General features: G+C 43.1%; 2 protein-coding genes across 14 annotated transcripts in view; one reads left to right on the top strand and one right to left on the bottom strand.

Moving 5' to 3' along the window:
• MYO7A (myosin VIIA) overlaps positions 1 to 6,834 on the top strand; it is a 70,751-nt gene extending 63,917 nt beyond the window's left edge. For 9 of the 11 annotated variants that reach the window (XM_060176721.1, XM_060176719.1, XM_060176723.1 and 6 more), the window contains 5 exons: positions 580 to 765; positions 1,141 to 1,257; positions 4,616 to 4,699; positions 5,712 to 5,831; positions 6,329 to 6,834. In XM_060176721.1, coding sequence (XP_060032704.1) covers positions 580 to 765; positions 1,141 to 1,257; positions 4,616 to 4,699; positions 5,712 to 5,831; positions 6,329 to 6,418 — 597 coding nt within the window. In that variant the 3' untranslated portion in view covers positions 6,419 to 6,834. Of the gene's footprint in view, positions 1 to 579; positions 766 to 1,140; positions 1,258 to 4,615; positions 4,700 to 5,711; positions 5,832 to 6,308 lie in introns of all 11 variants that reach the window. The other 2 variants (XM_060176714.1, XM_060176722.1) reach the window with 2 other exon arrangements.
• Positions 6,835 to 7,592: 758 nt separating this feature from the next.
• The window catches only part of GDPD4 (glycerophosphodiester phosphodiesterase domain containing 4), a 136,734-nt gene continuing 127,538 nt past the window's right edge, over positions 7,593 to 16,788 (bottom strand). For 2 of the 3 annotated variants that reach the window (XM_060176726.1, XM_060176724.1), the window contains one exon: positions 15,105 to 15,910. In XM_060176726.1, the coding sequence (XP_060032709.1) occupies positions 15,414 to 15,910 (497 nt within the window). In that variant the 3' untranslated portion in view covers positions 15,105 to 15,413. Of the gene's footprint in view, positions 8,061 to 15,104; positions 15,911 to 16,788 lie in introns of those variants that run through there. The other variant, XM_060176725.1, reaches the window with a different exon arrangement.

Below are 16,788 nucleotides of genomic sequence, written 5' to 3'. Positions count from 1 at the left end.
TACAGTATCTTTTTCATTGCAGAGTAGTACTCAACTAAGTATTTGCCTCATTATTTCTTTATCTAATCATCTATTGATGGACATTTAGGTTGTTCCCATATTTTGGCTATTGTAATACAGCTGTGGATATGGGGGTGCATATGTCCCTTAAAATTAGTGCTTTTATGTCTTTTGAATAAATGCCGAAGAATGGTATTACTGGGTCACAAGATATTCCATTTTTACTTAAGGTCAGTCAAATCATTTTATCACAAGAGTTCCCCAAACTTCATCAAGTCACTCTGCTGTATATTCTTGCTCCCAAGAACAAGTCCTCTAAAGACTAACCACACACTGACTTGGTGTGGTAATAGCATCTGTTCTTAGTCAAGGATATGGGTCCCATGAGTAGGCAGGGTGTGTGCTGTTGCTCAAGGACCTGGCTCCTAGTATCTACTTAGTATCTGTAGATAAACTAGTGACTCAGTGAATGAATGAGCAGAAGTATGAGAGGTGAAGGTAGAAGTCCCTATCCTGCGTGGTAGGGAAAGAACTCTTGGTATGTCCCCTCATGCCTGTGACCTGTGTTGTCTCTGGCAGGAGCTACCCAAGTATCTCCGAGGTTACCACAAGTGCACGCGGGAGGAGGTGCTACAGCTGGGGGCACTCATCTATAGGGTCAAGTTTGAGGAGGACAAGTCCTACTTCCCCAGTATCCCAAAGCTGCTACGAGAGCTAGTTCCCCAGGACCTCATCCGGCAGGTTTCCCCTGACGACTGGAAGCGGGTGAGCATGGAGAAGCCTCCCTGAATGGGTACAACAGGATAGCAGGGTCAGGTGCTAGTAAGCAGCTCAAGGAAGTATGCTCTTAGTGACCCTGTGCACTAAGGTCACTCTCCCATTCTTCCCTCCACCTGCTTTACTCTACAGTCCTCCAGGCAAAGGATTCAGCTAGCCACTTGGCAGACATTTGCCCTGTACTGGTTACCATGGTGAACTGATCTTACTCTGGCCTGCCTGCTTAGAGAAGGCTGGGGGGGGGGTGCCAGGAGTCCATTAGCTGGGATAAGTGGGGGCCCCTTCCTGCCATGGGACAGATTCTGATGGACCAGATGGGGCAGGAGTGGCAGGGGAGGCCTCCAACCCACCCTCCCCCTGCAGTCCATTGTCGCCTACTTCAACAAGCATGCGGGGAAGTCCAAGGAAGAGGCCAAGCTGGCCTTTCTGAAGCTCATCTTCAAGTGGCCCACCTTTGGATCGGCCTTTTTTGAGGTGAAGGTATGCTATGGAGGTAGGGTGGGGGGATGGCTTCTCAGAGGAGACAGACAGGCTGGAGAAGAGATACAAGAAGGCCAAGAGATCTCTGTCCAAGACTGTGGGGAACAATAACATTTTCTTCCAATTATCCTGGCCAGGAAAGGAGGGGGAGACTTTCAGCCTTGTCCTGACCTACCTGTCTTAGCTGAGTGCTAAGCCCTGAACTCAGTCCTGAGCCGCAGAGGCCAGCAGCCCAGTTGGCCAGGAAGGTCATGTGAGCGAGTCAGAGCAGTGCAGGAGGGTCTGTACTGTCACAGTGGGGAACCCTCATCCAGGTGGCAGATCCAGGAAAGCCCACCCAGCATGTGAAGGTTGAGGTTTCCAGGAGGAGGCAGCACCTGGAACTTCCCAAGGAAGCATTCTTGGTAGAGGCTCTGTGAGAGAAGCCAGACCTGGGTCTTAGGCTGTAAGACAAGCAGGCCAGGGGGTGGAGGTTCCTCCTGCAGGAGGCTGACATCCTGGAGGATTGTGAAAGGAGAGTTAGTCCAGTCTGACTGCAGAGGCAGCATTAGAGGATGAGAAGATGGGTTGGAGGGCGCCGGGGGGGGGGGGGTTTAGGAAGAGGCTAGCTGTAGTCCGGGAAGTGGCGCAGTGGAGGAAGAGGCTATCTAGAGGCATGTATATGGCTTAAGGTGAGACCCAAAGATGAGAAACATTAGGCCTGAGAGGTTGGGTCTTGGGGATGAGTGAAGGGACTCGGGGTTGAGTCCAGCAAAATGGATTAAACCACTGCACCCCAGCACCAAGTCAGCAGATAATTGCATCTGGGGATGCCTTCACTCCTGTCCCCAATGTCAGTCAAAGTTCAGGGCACCAATATGCTGGGCTAGCTTCATGGGCGGGAGACAGAGCAAATGATTAAAAAAACTAATCTAATCTAATCTAATCTAATCTAATCTAATCTAATCACAACCCAATTATGTCCTGCCTCTCTCTCCTCTGGCGGAAGAGTCAGGAACCAAGGAAGTATGTACTGTATAGGGTGGGGAGAAGAAAGAAGTGCGAACTAGCAAGGACTAAACCAAAATCTCATGGAGGCAGGGGGAGTGAGACCAAACCAATGTAACAGAATGACCATGTAAATAGACTACAACATCAAGCAATGTAACAGAAGGGATCCCAGAAGCAGAACTAGAAGCATAACAACAATTCCCCCCCCCCTTTTTTTGAACTAATTGACCATAGTATCAGGAGTGTGGGGTGAACAGAAACCTATATCGTACAGGCATTAAAAAAAAAAAAAAACTGGCACAAACTTGGAGGAGCAAGTAAGCAAGCAACAAGAACCAGTGTGATGCCAAGGGAAGGCCTGAGGGGGGCGTTTCTTGCCTCTGTGGGCAAGGCTTATCAAGCTAAAGGACATTTCATGCCTCTGTGGGCTTCTCTTGCCTCTGGGGTGTTTCTTGCCTCAACGGGAGTTTCCTACCTCTGTGGGCATTACCTAGCAAGGAGAGGGATTATGTCCTATAGAGTCCCAAGGCAGCTGGCTGCAGTCAGTCTTTGAGAAACCCAGCAGCATAAAGGGAAGCTGCTGTAGTTTCCAAGAGGTGTACCAGTAAGTCCAATAGAAGTGCCAGTTCAAAGTAGATGACCATGGAAGAAATGCCAGGGAGTGAAATGTTGCATGAGGATGGTCAGCCGCTGGAATTCCGCTCTTCTGTAGAGAACTTGACAGCTGCAATTCACTTACTTGTGAGACAAAACTTGTAGCAGGTTAGAAGTTTACCACAACTGATGACTCCATTGTAATTGGAAGTCCTTTCTAGTATGATTTTAAGGCTGCTTAAACATTTTAAACAATAAAATGTGGAAAGGTAAACAGAAGAACCATGGTTAAAAGCCTCAGGCATGAGAATCATTAGCATAACCATTGTGCAATCTATCGTTCCTAATTGAGAAGGTATTTGAGAGCTTTACATATCAATAACGTCTTTTTTAACCTTTTGTTACACCCATATAAGATGGGGACACACCCTAGGTGTGTGCAGGTTTTTTAGACCAAGTTAGTTAAAATATATTGATTTTTAACTAATTTTTACCTCAGACTTTAAATATAAGTTAATTTTACCTTTATGAGGATTATGTTGAAAACCTTTTTCATTTAACTTTGCCTGGTAAGAATGTAGCCTTAAAGTTACATTTCTAACCTTAAAGTTAATGTTTACCAAACTTCAAACACACACATAAACATGGTCTTCAATACACAAGGAGAAAAACTTTTGTTATGAAGACATGTCATTTTAAACACGAATTTAGATCTGTACTGTCTTAGTTGTTCGGGGTGTGTGTTGTCTGACAGTGGCCTCTTGCCCAACTTCACCTCCAGGAAGTGCAGGGTGCAATCACTGCATGGATGTCTGCGTATTTTAGCTCCTCTGCCTTTAAAGCCGAGCTGGGGATCTCGGCCAGGGGGCCCAGTCCCGGCAGGGAGCCCGCAGTCTCCCAGACTTCATAGCAGGAGGGAGCCCACGGTCTGCCCATACTTCATAGCAGGAGGGCAGGCAGGCCGGCCATGTAGAAGGTGCGGGCTGAGGTGCCCCAGGGCAGGGGCCAGGATGGGCTGCATCCCTGCCCGCCTTGCCTGCCTTGCCCACCTTCCTGACCCCAGCAGCCAAACAGCGTGGAGGGAGCCCGCGCCCAATGCCCCACGCCCCGCGGTGGCGAGCAGGCTCCTGCCGACGGGCGGTGGATGGAAACCAGAGTGTGGCCCAGAGCGAAATGTTCCAGAGATAGAGAAACTATCTCATGAAGAAAGGGCAGAGGCCTTTGGAAACCTCTTCATAAGTAGAAAAACAGCCCATAGTGGATAGGTAGCCAAACGTCTTCACTTATCTGGGGAATGGGCAGGTTAGGTCCCATGTTGGGCGCCATATGTCAGTCAAAGTTCAGGGCGCCAATATGCCGGGCTAGCTTCGTGGGCGGGAGACAGACAACCAGGGACACATGGCTGAGCGGAGAAGCAGTATTTCTTTATTCACAAGCGAACAGTTCAAAAAACTAATCTAATCTAATCACAACCCAATTCTGTCCTGCCTCTCTCTCCTCCGGTGGAAGAGTCAGGAACCAAGGAAGTATGTACTATATGGGGCAGGGAGAAGAAAGAAGTGCGAACTAGCAAGGACCAAACCAAAATCTTGCAGAGGCAGGGGGAGTGAGGCCAAACCAATGTAACAGAATGACCATGTAAACAGACCACAACGTCAAGCAATGTAACAGAAGGGATCCCAGAAGCAGAAATAGAAGCATACCAACACCCCAAGGCATGTGCATTCCCTGCTCTGAGTTGTCCATGTGATAATGGTCTTGGTTTCTTTACTAGCAAACCACGGAGCCAAACTTCCCTGAGATACTCCTAATTGCCATCAACAAATATGGCGTCAGCCTCATTGATCCCAGAACCAAGGTGAGTGGGGACAGGAAAAGCCCCCACCAGCCACCCTCCTCACTCCTGGTTGCCCCTCTTGAAAGGCTGTTTGTTATGTTTATTTTCTTAGCCTTCATATGCTCAATCAAAATTGTTCCCATTGTGCTACTGAATCCAATGACTTTTTTTTTCCCAATGATTTGTTTCTTTTTAACTGGCCCTTCAGCATTATTTGATCAGCTGCATCCCCCCCACCCCCGCACTTACCAAATACTCTGTCTATACTGGCTGGAGGGTGGGCTGTGCTGGGGCAGCTGCTGTTCACAGTGAGGGCCTGAACCCAGCCAGGGCACACTGGTCTGTGGTGAAGAGCATAGCAACATGCTGTTCCCTTGGCTTCCTGAGTCCACTGTTCTGGCTTTCCTCTCAAAACACTTTCTTTTTTTTTTTTAATAAATATTTTTTTAAATATTTATTTTCCCTTTTGTTGCCCTTGTTTTTTATTGTTGTTGAGTTATTAATGTCATTGTTGTTGGATACAACAGAAAGAAATGGAGAGAGGAGGGGAAGACAGAGGGCGTAGAGAAAGATAGACACCTGCAGACCCGCTTCACCGCCTGCGAAGCGACTCCCCTGTAGGTGAGGAGTCAGGGGCTTGGACCAGGATCCTTACACAGGTCCTTGCATTTCCTGCCATGTGCACTTAACCTGCTGTGCTACTGCCCAACCCCCTCAAAACATTTTCATGGGTTCTTTCTCTGCCCAGGCCAGACTGTGTCCCTTAGGCTCTGTCATGTCCTCTTCCTCAAATTTTCACTGGACTGGCTCAGCCAAGACTACAGCTTTGGTGTCTTCATGTCCCAAATACCCAATAGCCTCTTGGACTTCTACAAGTGGTCCACTCTTCTCAGCCAAGGCATCTGGGGGAGCAGTATGACTCCTATAGGAGGTCCATGGCAGAGCTGGCCACTGCTCTCTTGCTCCTTTTCTCATCTGAGGGCTTGAGGGCAGAGGGTCCGGGCCATGTAGTTTCACTCCCTCTGTTCCTTAGGATATCTTGACCACACACCCCTTCACCAAGATCTCTAACTGGAGCAGTGGCAACACCTACTTCCACATCACCATTGGGAACCTGGTTCGTGGCAGCAAACTGCTCTGTGAGACATCACTGGTGAGTACTCTTCCTTCTGGGATCCATGTCTTGCTGAGAGCCCCAGCATCCTAGCCCTAGTATAGACTTGAGTTTGTGTCCAGGTTATGGTTTGGACCAAGTTCAGGTCATTTTAAGGCTCACATTAGGGCTCAGGAATCGACCATCCCCCTCCAACACACACACACACACACACACACACACACACACACACACACACACTCCTTAACAGTTGTCTGACTGCCTTTAGCATCTAGGGATTGAGACTCCCATGAGCTATGGGGTCTCCTGAACTCAGTTCCACTTCCAAGGCAGAACTCAACAAGAAGCACCTTGGGACCCCTATCTGTAGGCAGACAGACAAGCTAAGTCCTTACTGTGGGGCCATAGCTGCTCAGAATGTTAAGACATCTGGGGATGGGGGATCCAATCCAGGGCCCTGCCAACTGCATTTCCCAGGAGCTTTGTGCTGGCTCTGAGTGGGCCTGCCCTGTTTAGCTTCCTGCCACTGTTTCTAGGGCTACAAGATGGATGACCTGCTGACTTCCTACATTAGCCAGATGCTCACAGCCATGAGCAAACAACGGGGCACCAGGAGCAGCAAGTGAACAGAAAGAAGTGGCAGTGGCACCCTATCTGCTCTCAACTCAAAAGCTACCTCTTCATCTTGGGGGAGACCTCTGATGCTTCCTCCAGCAAGGTGGTCTTTCTGGGTTGAAGAAACTCCTTCCACCCCCCTGTGGCACCTAAGTTGACTCTAGTCCTCAGATGCTTTCTTTCACCAGGTCAGCCCTACTGTGCAGACTTCTCTGACTTTCTTGTATCACTGGGACCATAACTTGAGGACGGCACAGTTCTGGGGACAACAAAGCCAAGGTGCATATCGACTTAAGACACTGGCTTAATTCCCTAAGGCCAGACTCCTCAGCTGGAGTAAGGTGACAGACTGTTTCCCCAAATTGCAGTGTGAGTGCCTGCCCCAGCATTGCCTAACCACCTCAGGGCATAAAGCATGTGTTTCATCTTCTGGTCCTATAAGTGTCTTTGCTGGGGCAAAGAAACGGGGGAGTGTGTGTGGACAGGCCCAAGCAAGGCTGCCTGAGGCCAGGGTGTATTTGAAATGGGCTTTAAGGGAGGTGGGGGTTGGGGAGAATGGTAGAGGAGGTGCTGGTCTGGATGTAGTAAGCTAAGTGTGCATAAGCTGGGAATACAGAAGTGGGCTCATCTCTGAACCTTTAACAAAGACCAGTGGAGCCAGAGAGGCTCTGACCTATTACAGAAATGCCTCTTTGGCTTATCTAGATCTCCCTCTGCTAAGTACCTGTAAAATGTCATTTTAGTGCCAGGATGGACATTGAAATTTGTCAAAGAACAGGATAGGTCAAAGGTAGAGCAGTACCTGGTGTGAAAGTCTAAATTAGGAATTGGGGTCCTGTTAAGAAGGGTCTATTTGTGATCTGCCTTCAGTGCCCCTGATGTCAGTAGAGCCAAGTCTTACTCATATAGACTCAGGTGTGGGGCCACTGCACCTAGGTGTCCCACCATTCCAAATGGAATGTGCTGCCTGCGGAAATTGCTTTCTGGGAGGACACTGTGTCATCTGAGATGACCCTGACTCTGCAGTTGGCCGAGGATGGACTGAAGGGAGGCACACTCATTAGCTGGGGACACTGAGGCCATACAAATGTTGCAAATGCAACTCAAATCATTACTTCTAACTTTGGGTTCCCAGATAAAAGGGGCTCTATATATTAATACTTGTTAGAAGCTCTAGGCATAGAAAGTCAGCATCCCTGATTCAGGATGGCATCACACTTGCACAGTCACCAGGGACCCAAATAATACATCATTTACCTTCCTGGTTCCTCAGAGGTTGTCTTTATTTACAAGCTGATACAAAGCACAGTAATTGCTTAAATAGGTAAGACCATGGAAGGCTTGGGTAGAACATACCCTGTCAGAGACTAGTAGTTCCAGATTACAACTGTTTCCCCTTGGGGTGCATATTTATATAAAGACTAAATGAACATGACTGCATTCTGAAAGGTCCCGGTGTCCAGGACCTATGGTGGAGGCTGAGTCTTTGTGGCAGGGACATCAGACCAAACACAGAAAGTCTGATTATCCCTTAGTGGGAATTTTGGTGGTTTCACATCCTGTCAAGGGTATACTCTGATCCAAGCTTGAGTCCACATGATTTTTATGGCTCATTTTCTATGTTAGGGGCTATTTCCCAAATATCTGCAGTTTCTAGAAAAGACAAACACAGACTTCTTAGGTATTTGTTGTCTAAGGAATTCAATAGTAATAATGTCCCTACCTCAGGATTTTGGTCAGAAATCAAGGACTGTTGGTTGTTTAAACACTATGCATCTTAGAAAAGGCAGTTCAAGGTGTTGGAGTAGGAAGATCCTGACCTTATCTCCCACAAGTGCATACATCTAAATGATACATGAAGCAATTCCCTTTTGTACTGAAAACTAACAGAACAGCATCTCTGTTCACTCACTGTGAAAGACCCTCCTTCAAGATTTGGGGGAGAGAGTGCAACTGCCATTTACACTAATAAACACAGAGTTGAAATGAGACAGGAGGAAGACTGCACTTAGTTGAGTGCACACATTACCATGTGCAAGGTTTTAACTTAGAGCCCCTACTCCCCACCTGCAGATGGTGGCACTGCACTATGTATGTATCTGCCCTCTCCTCTAGATTTATCTCTATACTATCAAATAAAATAGAAAAGAAGAAAATGGTCAGAGGGAGTAACTGATTCATAGTGCCAATACCAAGCTCCAGCAATAATAAAAAAATAAAATAAAAAATGAGACAGAAGAAGCAAGATAAAAACTTAACAAGAGGGGCCCAGTGGTAGTGCAGTGGGTAAAGCACACATGGCATGAAGCACAAGGACAGTGTAAGGATCCTGGTTTGAGCCCCTGGCTCCCCACCTTCAGGGGAGTCACTTCACAGGCAGTGATGCAGGTCTGTAGGTGTCTATTTTTCTCTACCCCCCTCTCTTCCCCTCCTCTCTCCATTTCTCTCTGTCCTATGCAACAGTGACGACATCAATAACAACAATAATAAAAAAACAAGGGCAACAAATGGGAAAATCAAAAATAAATATATAAAAAAAATTTTAAAAACATTAAAAAAAAAATACCTTAACAAGAACTTCTGATCAAACTTAATAAGAACGTCTGTCTGGTCAAGCAGCAATAGACTGGGAGAGCTTTTTTTTCTCTTGCCACCCTCACAACAAACAGAGAAACGAAGCTGGAGCTCAAATAAATTGATCATAAAGCCATCCCAGAATCCAGCTGGTGAAAACAGAAAAATAAAACAAAGGTAAAAAAATCTGCCACTGTTCTCACGGTGTCCTGGTTCCAGTTAGGACCCTGCTACCTACTGGTTCCAGTCTTCATAATGGGAAGACAAAAATCACCAATAATGTTGGACCAAGAGGGAATTGTAGAGAAAACCCCTAACTTCTATAGCTATATGATACCAGGCTAACAGATACACATAGGACAGAGCGTATCCTGGGACACAAAACAAATCTTGACAAATTTATCAAGATCAGATCTGACTGACTGCAGTCAAATCAAGCATCTTCCCAACACAGTATCATGGAATCAGAAATCATACAAAAGAAGACCACCAGGAAAATGTAGTAATTAAGCAATATGTTGTCAACTATTGGCTCAATGAAGAAATTATAGTAGAAATTTAAAAATAGCTGGATACCAGAATCTATGGGACACAGTAAAAGCAGTACAAAGAATAAGTTTACAGCAATAACGCTCTACCTCAAGAATGAAGAAAACAAAATTAGATCTACATATTTTAAAATCTCCACATAGAGGCTGGATCAGTTTACATTCCCACCCATATCTATTTCTGGCATTTTTATTCAACACATTTCCCAATTCATCAGGAGTAAAATGTGGATAGGCTCCCACTATACAGCCCCACTTCTAGATCACTGGGAGCCTGTATGTCTTCTCCTGAGTTGCCTGATCAATCAGGTCTCTGCCCCCCACTGCCCCCATGTCAGCACAGGGCCTCCCCACTGCTGCTCTAGCTTCCAAGGGACAGTATCAATGGAGACTCACAGTTGGTGAGCTTTAGGGGTTCCTTGCCCTTCAGCAGTATTTTTGTTGATAAAACTCAGACTGGAGGTGGTGCCTCAACTGGCAGACTGCAGAACTGTTACCAGTCATTCTGAGTAGATATGGGATTTTAGCCTCAGGAATCTCCCCTTGGTCCCTCTTTGTCCATGAGCCACACATGTTTGCACTCACTCATGACTTGGTGGGTTCCCAAAGTATTCTGAGTCTTGTTTTGTTGGTGTCTGATCTTTTTAATGTATTGCCACTCTCACCAAGTGTGAGGTGACACCTCAGATGTCTTGATTTGCATTTTCGGGGTAGTGAGTGATGATGAGCATTTTAAAATATCTGCTGGCTATCCAGTGATCCTTATACTATGTCTTTATCCAAAGAACATACAAATACTAAACTCAAGGGGCTAGGTGGTGGTGCACCCGTTACAATGTGCAAGGACCCAGGTTTGAGCCCCTAGTCTCCACCTGCAGGGGGAAAGCTTTGCGAGTGGTGAAACAGTGTTGCAGGCATCTCTCTCCCCCCCCTCTATAACCCCCTTCTCTCTCAATTTCTGGCTGTCTCTATTCAATAAATAAATAAAGATAATATAAAACTGAATTTTAAAACAAACACCCCCCTCCTCCAAATACTAAACTCAAAAGGCATATGCCCACCTAGAGGGTAGTAGAAAGCAGTGCTTTTTACATTAGATAGCCAACATTTGGAAAGAACCCAAGGACAGGTGAGTGAATAAGGAAGCTGTCTACATACACAAGGGAATACTACTCAGTTGTAAGAATAGATAAAATACTATCTTTGACTACAACATGGATGTTAAACATAACCCCCAGTCCAGCACAGTATACAATCAGGAGGGAAACCAGAGCTCTCAGAAACCACAACATATCCTGAGTAACCAAAACAATTCCAAGAAAAATGAGAAGCAAAGGCTTTGGATTCTGTTGTTTTCGATGGGTTATGTTGTTTTCGCCAGGCTGGCTTCACGGGCGGGTAACAGACGACCAGGGACTCATGGTTGAGCTGTAGGCAGTATCTCTTTATTCATGCAGGATGCAGCACAATCTAAGATGAGCTAAGTTAAACTCAAAGTACAGTACCCTAAAACTCACAATGCTGTCTTTATATATACTTGCCAAGTAAGGTGGAAACAGGATGTGACATAGAGAGGGTGGAGAGAAAAGTGACTGGTGAAAATCAGAATGTGACAAAGAGGGGGCAGATTAGGCGAGAATCCTATCACTGAACCACAAATGCCCTGGAGGGAGGGTGGAACTTGTTAACAGTGGCTATGTAAATAGAATGAAGTGGTTATGTAAATAGAATAGTGTTAAGCAGGGGGGATTTAAACCAAATGAAACAGAAGGGGTCTCATGCATACCAACAGGATTCTACATCTGATACCACAACTTTTTAAGACTTCCACCTGAGAACTGAGCCCCAAAACATCTAGCTTTGCTAGTCAACAAATTATAACCACAAAGCCCCAAAGCTATATTGAATTAAGAGTTCTTAAAGATGATCTAGGAAGTGGTGCAGTGGAGCATGAGGTTCTAAGTTTGATCCTTGGCATCACATACGCCAGGGTGATACTCTGGATCATATTTTCTCTCTTAATAAATTGGGAATTGTATGGAATTGTACCCCTCTCATCTCACAATCTTGTCGATAATTATTAAATCACTAATAAAAAATCTCATACTCTGACACAAAGAGAGAGAGTATGAGAAAGTATGACAGTATGAGAGTATGAGAGAGAAATAAAGAAACTTGTGCACACATCTGACATCTTGGCTTTTGTGCCTGACACCCAAAGGAGATAGTCACTCCAAAGGTTGGCTCTAGTGGCCAGCATGGCTTATCTTAATGGGTTCAACAGATGGTAACATAGAAACAGTTCATTACTAGCTATTTCCCCAAGATGCAGCACAGGGAACAGAAATACCTATCTTCCACTCTTCACCTGAAAGACATTTTAGCATTTGCTACTTGAAGATCCTAGTTAGGCTTGTAATCAGCCTTAATTGAAGTGCTGATATATCCCTTGGGGACTGCTGACAGAACAGAAGGAAATGGTACTATATGTATTGATTAAGGGGGGGGGGGAAGGAACCCTGATAAGAAAGAATACTGCCAAGAAAAGTAGTCTCTCGGACTTGAGAAAGAGTTTTCTAGACAAGCTAAAGCTGAGGAAGTTCTAAACTCTAAACTGGCCAGAAGTGCTAAAATGGGTGGGAAATGTCCAGTGCACAGGCCATATAAAACCCACAGAATCAGTTGATCTTCCCCAAGGCAACTACAGATCTTTTTCATAGCAACATTAAGTGCTATTTAAAAATATATATTTATTTATTTCCTTTTGTTGCTTCATTGATGTAGTTATTATTGTTATTATTGATGTCGTCATTGCTGGATAGGACAGAGAGAAATGGAGAGAAGAGGGGAAGACAGAGAGGGGGAGAGAAAGACACCTGCGGACCTGCTTCACTGCTTGTGAAACGACTCCCCTGCAGACAGGGAGCCGAGCCAGGGGCTCGAATCGGGATCCTTACGCAGGTCCTTGCGCTTTGCGCCACCTGTGCTTAACCTGCTGCACTACCACCCAACTTCCAACTGCTAATTATGTTGATAATTTTATGACTCACAAACGATGCTATTGATGTCAAAATGGTCCTTGGCAGAAAAAAGGTTCTCCATCCTTGTGTTAAAAGGATTTCTTTAAACTCAATTGTAAGGGCACTTACTAGTAAAAGGAAAACGCAAAGTCTAAATCTCACAGGTAAAAGTGGATATATAAATTCAGAACAACCTAATGTAATGCTGATGTGTGTTAATTATAAACCTAGTATGAAGATTTAGAGATAAAAGTTATAAATGGAACTATAAATGGCAGTTCTTTATAGTGAGAATACATTATTTTTAAACTAAATTGTAACATTAAAAACAAAATGCAATTGAGGAAAGTAAAAATGTGGAGCTTTAGAATATATTGAGGGAGTCAGGCGGTAGCGCAGCGGGTTAAGCACACGTGGCCCAAAGCCCAAGGACCAGCATAAGGATCCCAATTCGAGCCCCAGCTCCCCACGTACAGGGGGTTGCTTCACAAGCACTGAAGCAGGTGTGCAGGTGTCTTTCTCTCCCCCTCTCTGTCTTCCCCTCCCCTCTCCATTTCTCTCTGTCCTATCCAACAATGACAACAACAATAATAACTACAACAATATAACAAGGGCAACAAAAGGGAATAATGATAAAAAATAAAAAAGGATAATTGAAACTTAAGTTGTATCAACTTAAAACAGAGCATTATATGCTTTTTATTTATCTTGTTACCAAGAAAAAAATCTATATAAGACATACAAAAGAGAAAGAAACCTGATCATACCACTACAGAAGACCAGCAAATCACAAAGAAAAAGAACAAGACAGAAATAAAGGAGCTACAAAAACATCTCAAAACAATAAAATAGTAGCAAGTCCATATCTATCAAGAATTACTTTAAATATAAGTTGGCTAATACTCCAGTCAAAAGATAGAGTGGTTGGATATGGAACTCTGGTGGTGGGAAATGTGTCAAATTATACCCCTCTTATCCTATGGTCTTCTTGATCATTATTAAATTAAAAAAAAAAGAAGAAGAAACAACTCACCTATATGCTGCCTACAGATTGTAAAGTGAAGAGATAGAAATCTGAATTTATATAATGAAACATAATGGCCTTTTTCTTTCAGATTTATAATGGGAACACACACACACACACACACACACACACATTCCACATATGATGACGTGTGTATATCAAGCCACAGCATTTTTAACTCTTCATCCATTGACAGACAGCTGGCTTATTTCTGTATCTTGGCTATTATGAATAATGCTACAATGAGCAACAAAATTGCAGATATTTCTTAAGATACTGATTTGATTTTATCTGGATATATACCCAGAAGTGGGGTTGTCTGATCTATTGTTGTTTCTGTTTTTAAATTTTAAGAAAGCTACATACTGTTTTCTAGAATGAGTGTACCAATTTACATCCCCCACAATAACTTGATATGATTTCTCACTGTCTTTACAAACACTTACTATCCTTTCTCCTTCTTGGTATCATTCATTACAGGGTGAAGTGACTTCTCCTTGATTTGCATTTCTCTGACAATTAGTGATGTTTTGGGGTACCTGCTGACAATTTTTATGACTTGAGAAATGTCTACTCAGGCCTCTTTCCCATTTTTAATTGGATATATATATATAATAGTCTATGTTATACATGTATAATATACCCTATTGAGTGATATGAATTCCTCTGTATTTTTAATATTAACTCCTTGCTATATATATGGTTTGTAAATATTTTCACTTATTCTATAGGTAGCCTTTTTCTCTGTTGACTATTTCCTTTGCTGTGCACAAGCATTTTAATTTAATGTAACCACATCTATGAGGTTTTACTCACATCTATCAGGTTTTACTGATACCTATGCTTTTGGTGTTATATTTTAAAAAATCATGAGATCAACATAAAGAAGGTTCCCCTCTTGATAATTTCCATTTAAGTACTGAATCTGCCCTAGTTTTCTCTTTTGTGAGACTTAGAAATTCTGGACATGTTATGAGGGAGATCTGTGAGCGAGTGTACTTATTGTCACTGAGCTATATAAACCTAAAAGTGGTTATAATAATTTTATGTTTTCTCACAAATTTAAAAGGACAACTAAATAAATATACAACTGCTATCAAAATCTTTCTTGAGCAAATCTAACTACATAATATGTACCTTTGGTTCTCTTCTCTTCCAAATCCTACCCAATCTTCAAATTCCAGTTCTACTGGGTTGTCAGAAAAGTCAAAACACATGTATATACTAAACTACTTGAGTCTGTAAAAACAATCACTTGGACAAAGACTGAGAGTCAGCCAAACAGAGTTAAATCATTAGGTTCACTACCCACAGTAGATGTCTTCACTTCATTTTAAGACAAGGAAGAGTATTCTTTCACTTAGTGCACCCCACCACACACTAGATCACAGAATGTGAATATGGAGATGAGATCCTGTTCCTGACTCATGCTCACACCTCGCCACCTGTTATTCTGACTCAGGATAACATGACTTTTGCACATTGCCCTTTATCAATGTGACTGACCATGAAAGGCTCCAAAAAATACACGTTACCTTCCTATTCCTCAGAGCTTATATTTATTTATATGCTGATGTTGAACTGTTTTAGCAGGAAAGTTTATGCAAGATTATGATGAGACAAAACCTGCAACATTGAGAGAATAACCAACTCCAGCTCAAACTGTTTTTTTCTTGCCCATCCCTCCCATGAAATGCATTTTTAAAAAATAAAAAAAAAACAGACAAGGATGATTCTTTTGAGCACCTCAACGACCCTTCTGCACAATTTTCATTACTAACCCCTCACTAGCACTACACTTAGGTATAAAGAAGAAAATGAAGAAGGGGACAAGAAGTAGTTAAAACTTCAAAGACTTCACAGATAAGGAGGATATGTTGGATGTGGTAGAAAATGTAAAAGATTCTTGGGAGAATTCTTCAGTGAGGGTATTTTCAGACTGACTTTCGGAAATGGAAACCCCTACTGAAGAAACTGTTTGTTCATGCAACTTCAAAACGGACAATGCACTTTGGAGGGTGGTCTTCCAGGTGGGTAATGGGTTATGTGCCAGGCTGTATGCAGAGATATTCTCGGTGGACACCGGTAGTCTAACACCATCTGAGGAATGCATCTGTGATATGACAGTTTCCTTTATAGGCTCTGGCTGTATTCTGGATTTCTTCTTCAAACCCAGTGAAAAATGGTTAGATCTTGGATCTTTCACTGTGCTTTCAACTAAAGCTGGGCGGAGGGATTTTATAGTCCATGGTTTTTCCCTAACTCGGTAGGAATTATCTAAAGTTGAAGACTCTTGATTCTTAATTTTCCCCTTTTGGAGGCTTATATTCTTAGGATCTGTGGGATGGAAAAGACAGAAACACAGATTCCTCAAATGTCACTTCTCTAATCTGCTGGTCATGTGTTAAATCCTAAGGGTCTTTAAAACGTTAGTGCCTATCATCTCAGATTTTCCCCCAGTTCTTTCCCTGCCCCAAATTTTGTGTAGACTTTATATTACAGTCCTCTAATTCAGCATGGTGCTGTAATTTTAGTCTATTGTGTTGGATTCCAGTTTATCAAAGAAGCCTTCAAAAGGCAAAGAATAACATTTGCTTAACATTCATGCATTTCACAACCACTGTTTCCAAAGCAGTTTCAACAAAAAATAATAAATAAATAAACCAATCCTTAATTTGAATGGAAGCTTTCTAAGAAAAGATGATCTTGCTTACTATTTCAGAGAAATCTGTCACAAAATAAGTGTTGCAAAAGTAAGTTGATAGAAATAAAATAACTTCTGGGGAAAAAAGTAGATGGAGAGTTTTTCTTATTATCTTACCTAGAAAGCTGACTCTGGCTGGAAACAAATTAAATTTTTAACAATATATAAAACCAAGAAAACATCTTGAAATTACAAGATAGCAAGGAACTAAAGGCCCCAACTGTAGAAGAAAGTGAGAATTCAAAGAAGTAATATCGGAATTCAAAGTTATTTTTTTCCCCAAGTACAGTTCCAGTTTTCATTCTTTGTTAGTACTATAGGAGGAAATGGGTTTTTAAGTGCACTTGAATTCAATTTGTAGGTCAGTTATATAACAACTAATACCTTTATGATGTTAGGTTTCCTAACTCATGACTACAATACACTGCTTCATTTATTGAGGTTGTCTTTCAGTCAACTTTTTTTTTTTGTTTTCAGTGTCTAATTTTCTATAAATATATACTTTTTTTTT

This window comes from Erinaceus europaeus, chromosome 17 (genome assembly GCF_950295315.1).
Source record: "Erinaceus europaeus chromosome 17, mEriEur2.1, whole genome shotgun sequence".
In the NCBI taxonomy this organism is placed as follows: Eukaryota; Metazoa; Chordata; class Mammalia; order Eulipotyphla; family Erinaceidae; genus Erinaceus; species Erinaceus europaeus.
This window is presented reverse-complemented; position numbering and strand designations above follow the sequence as displayed.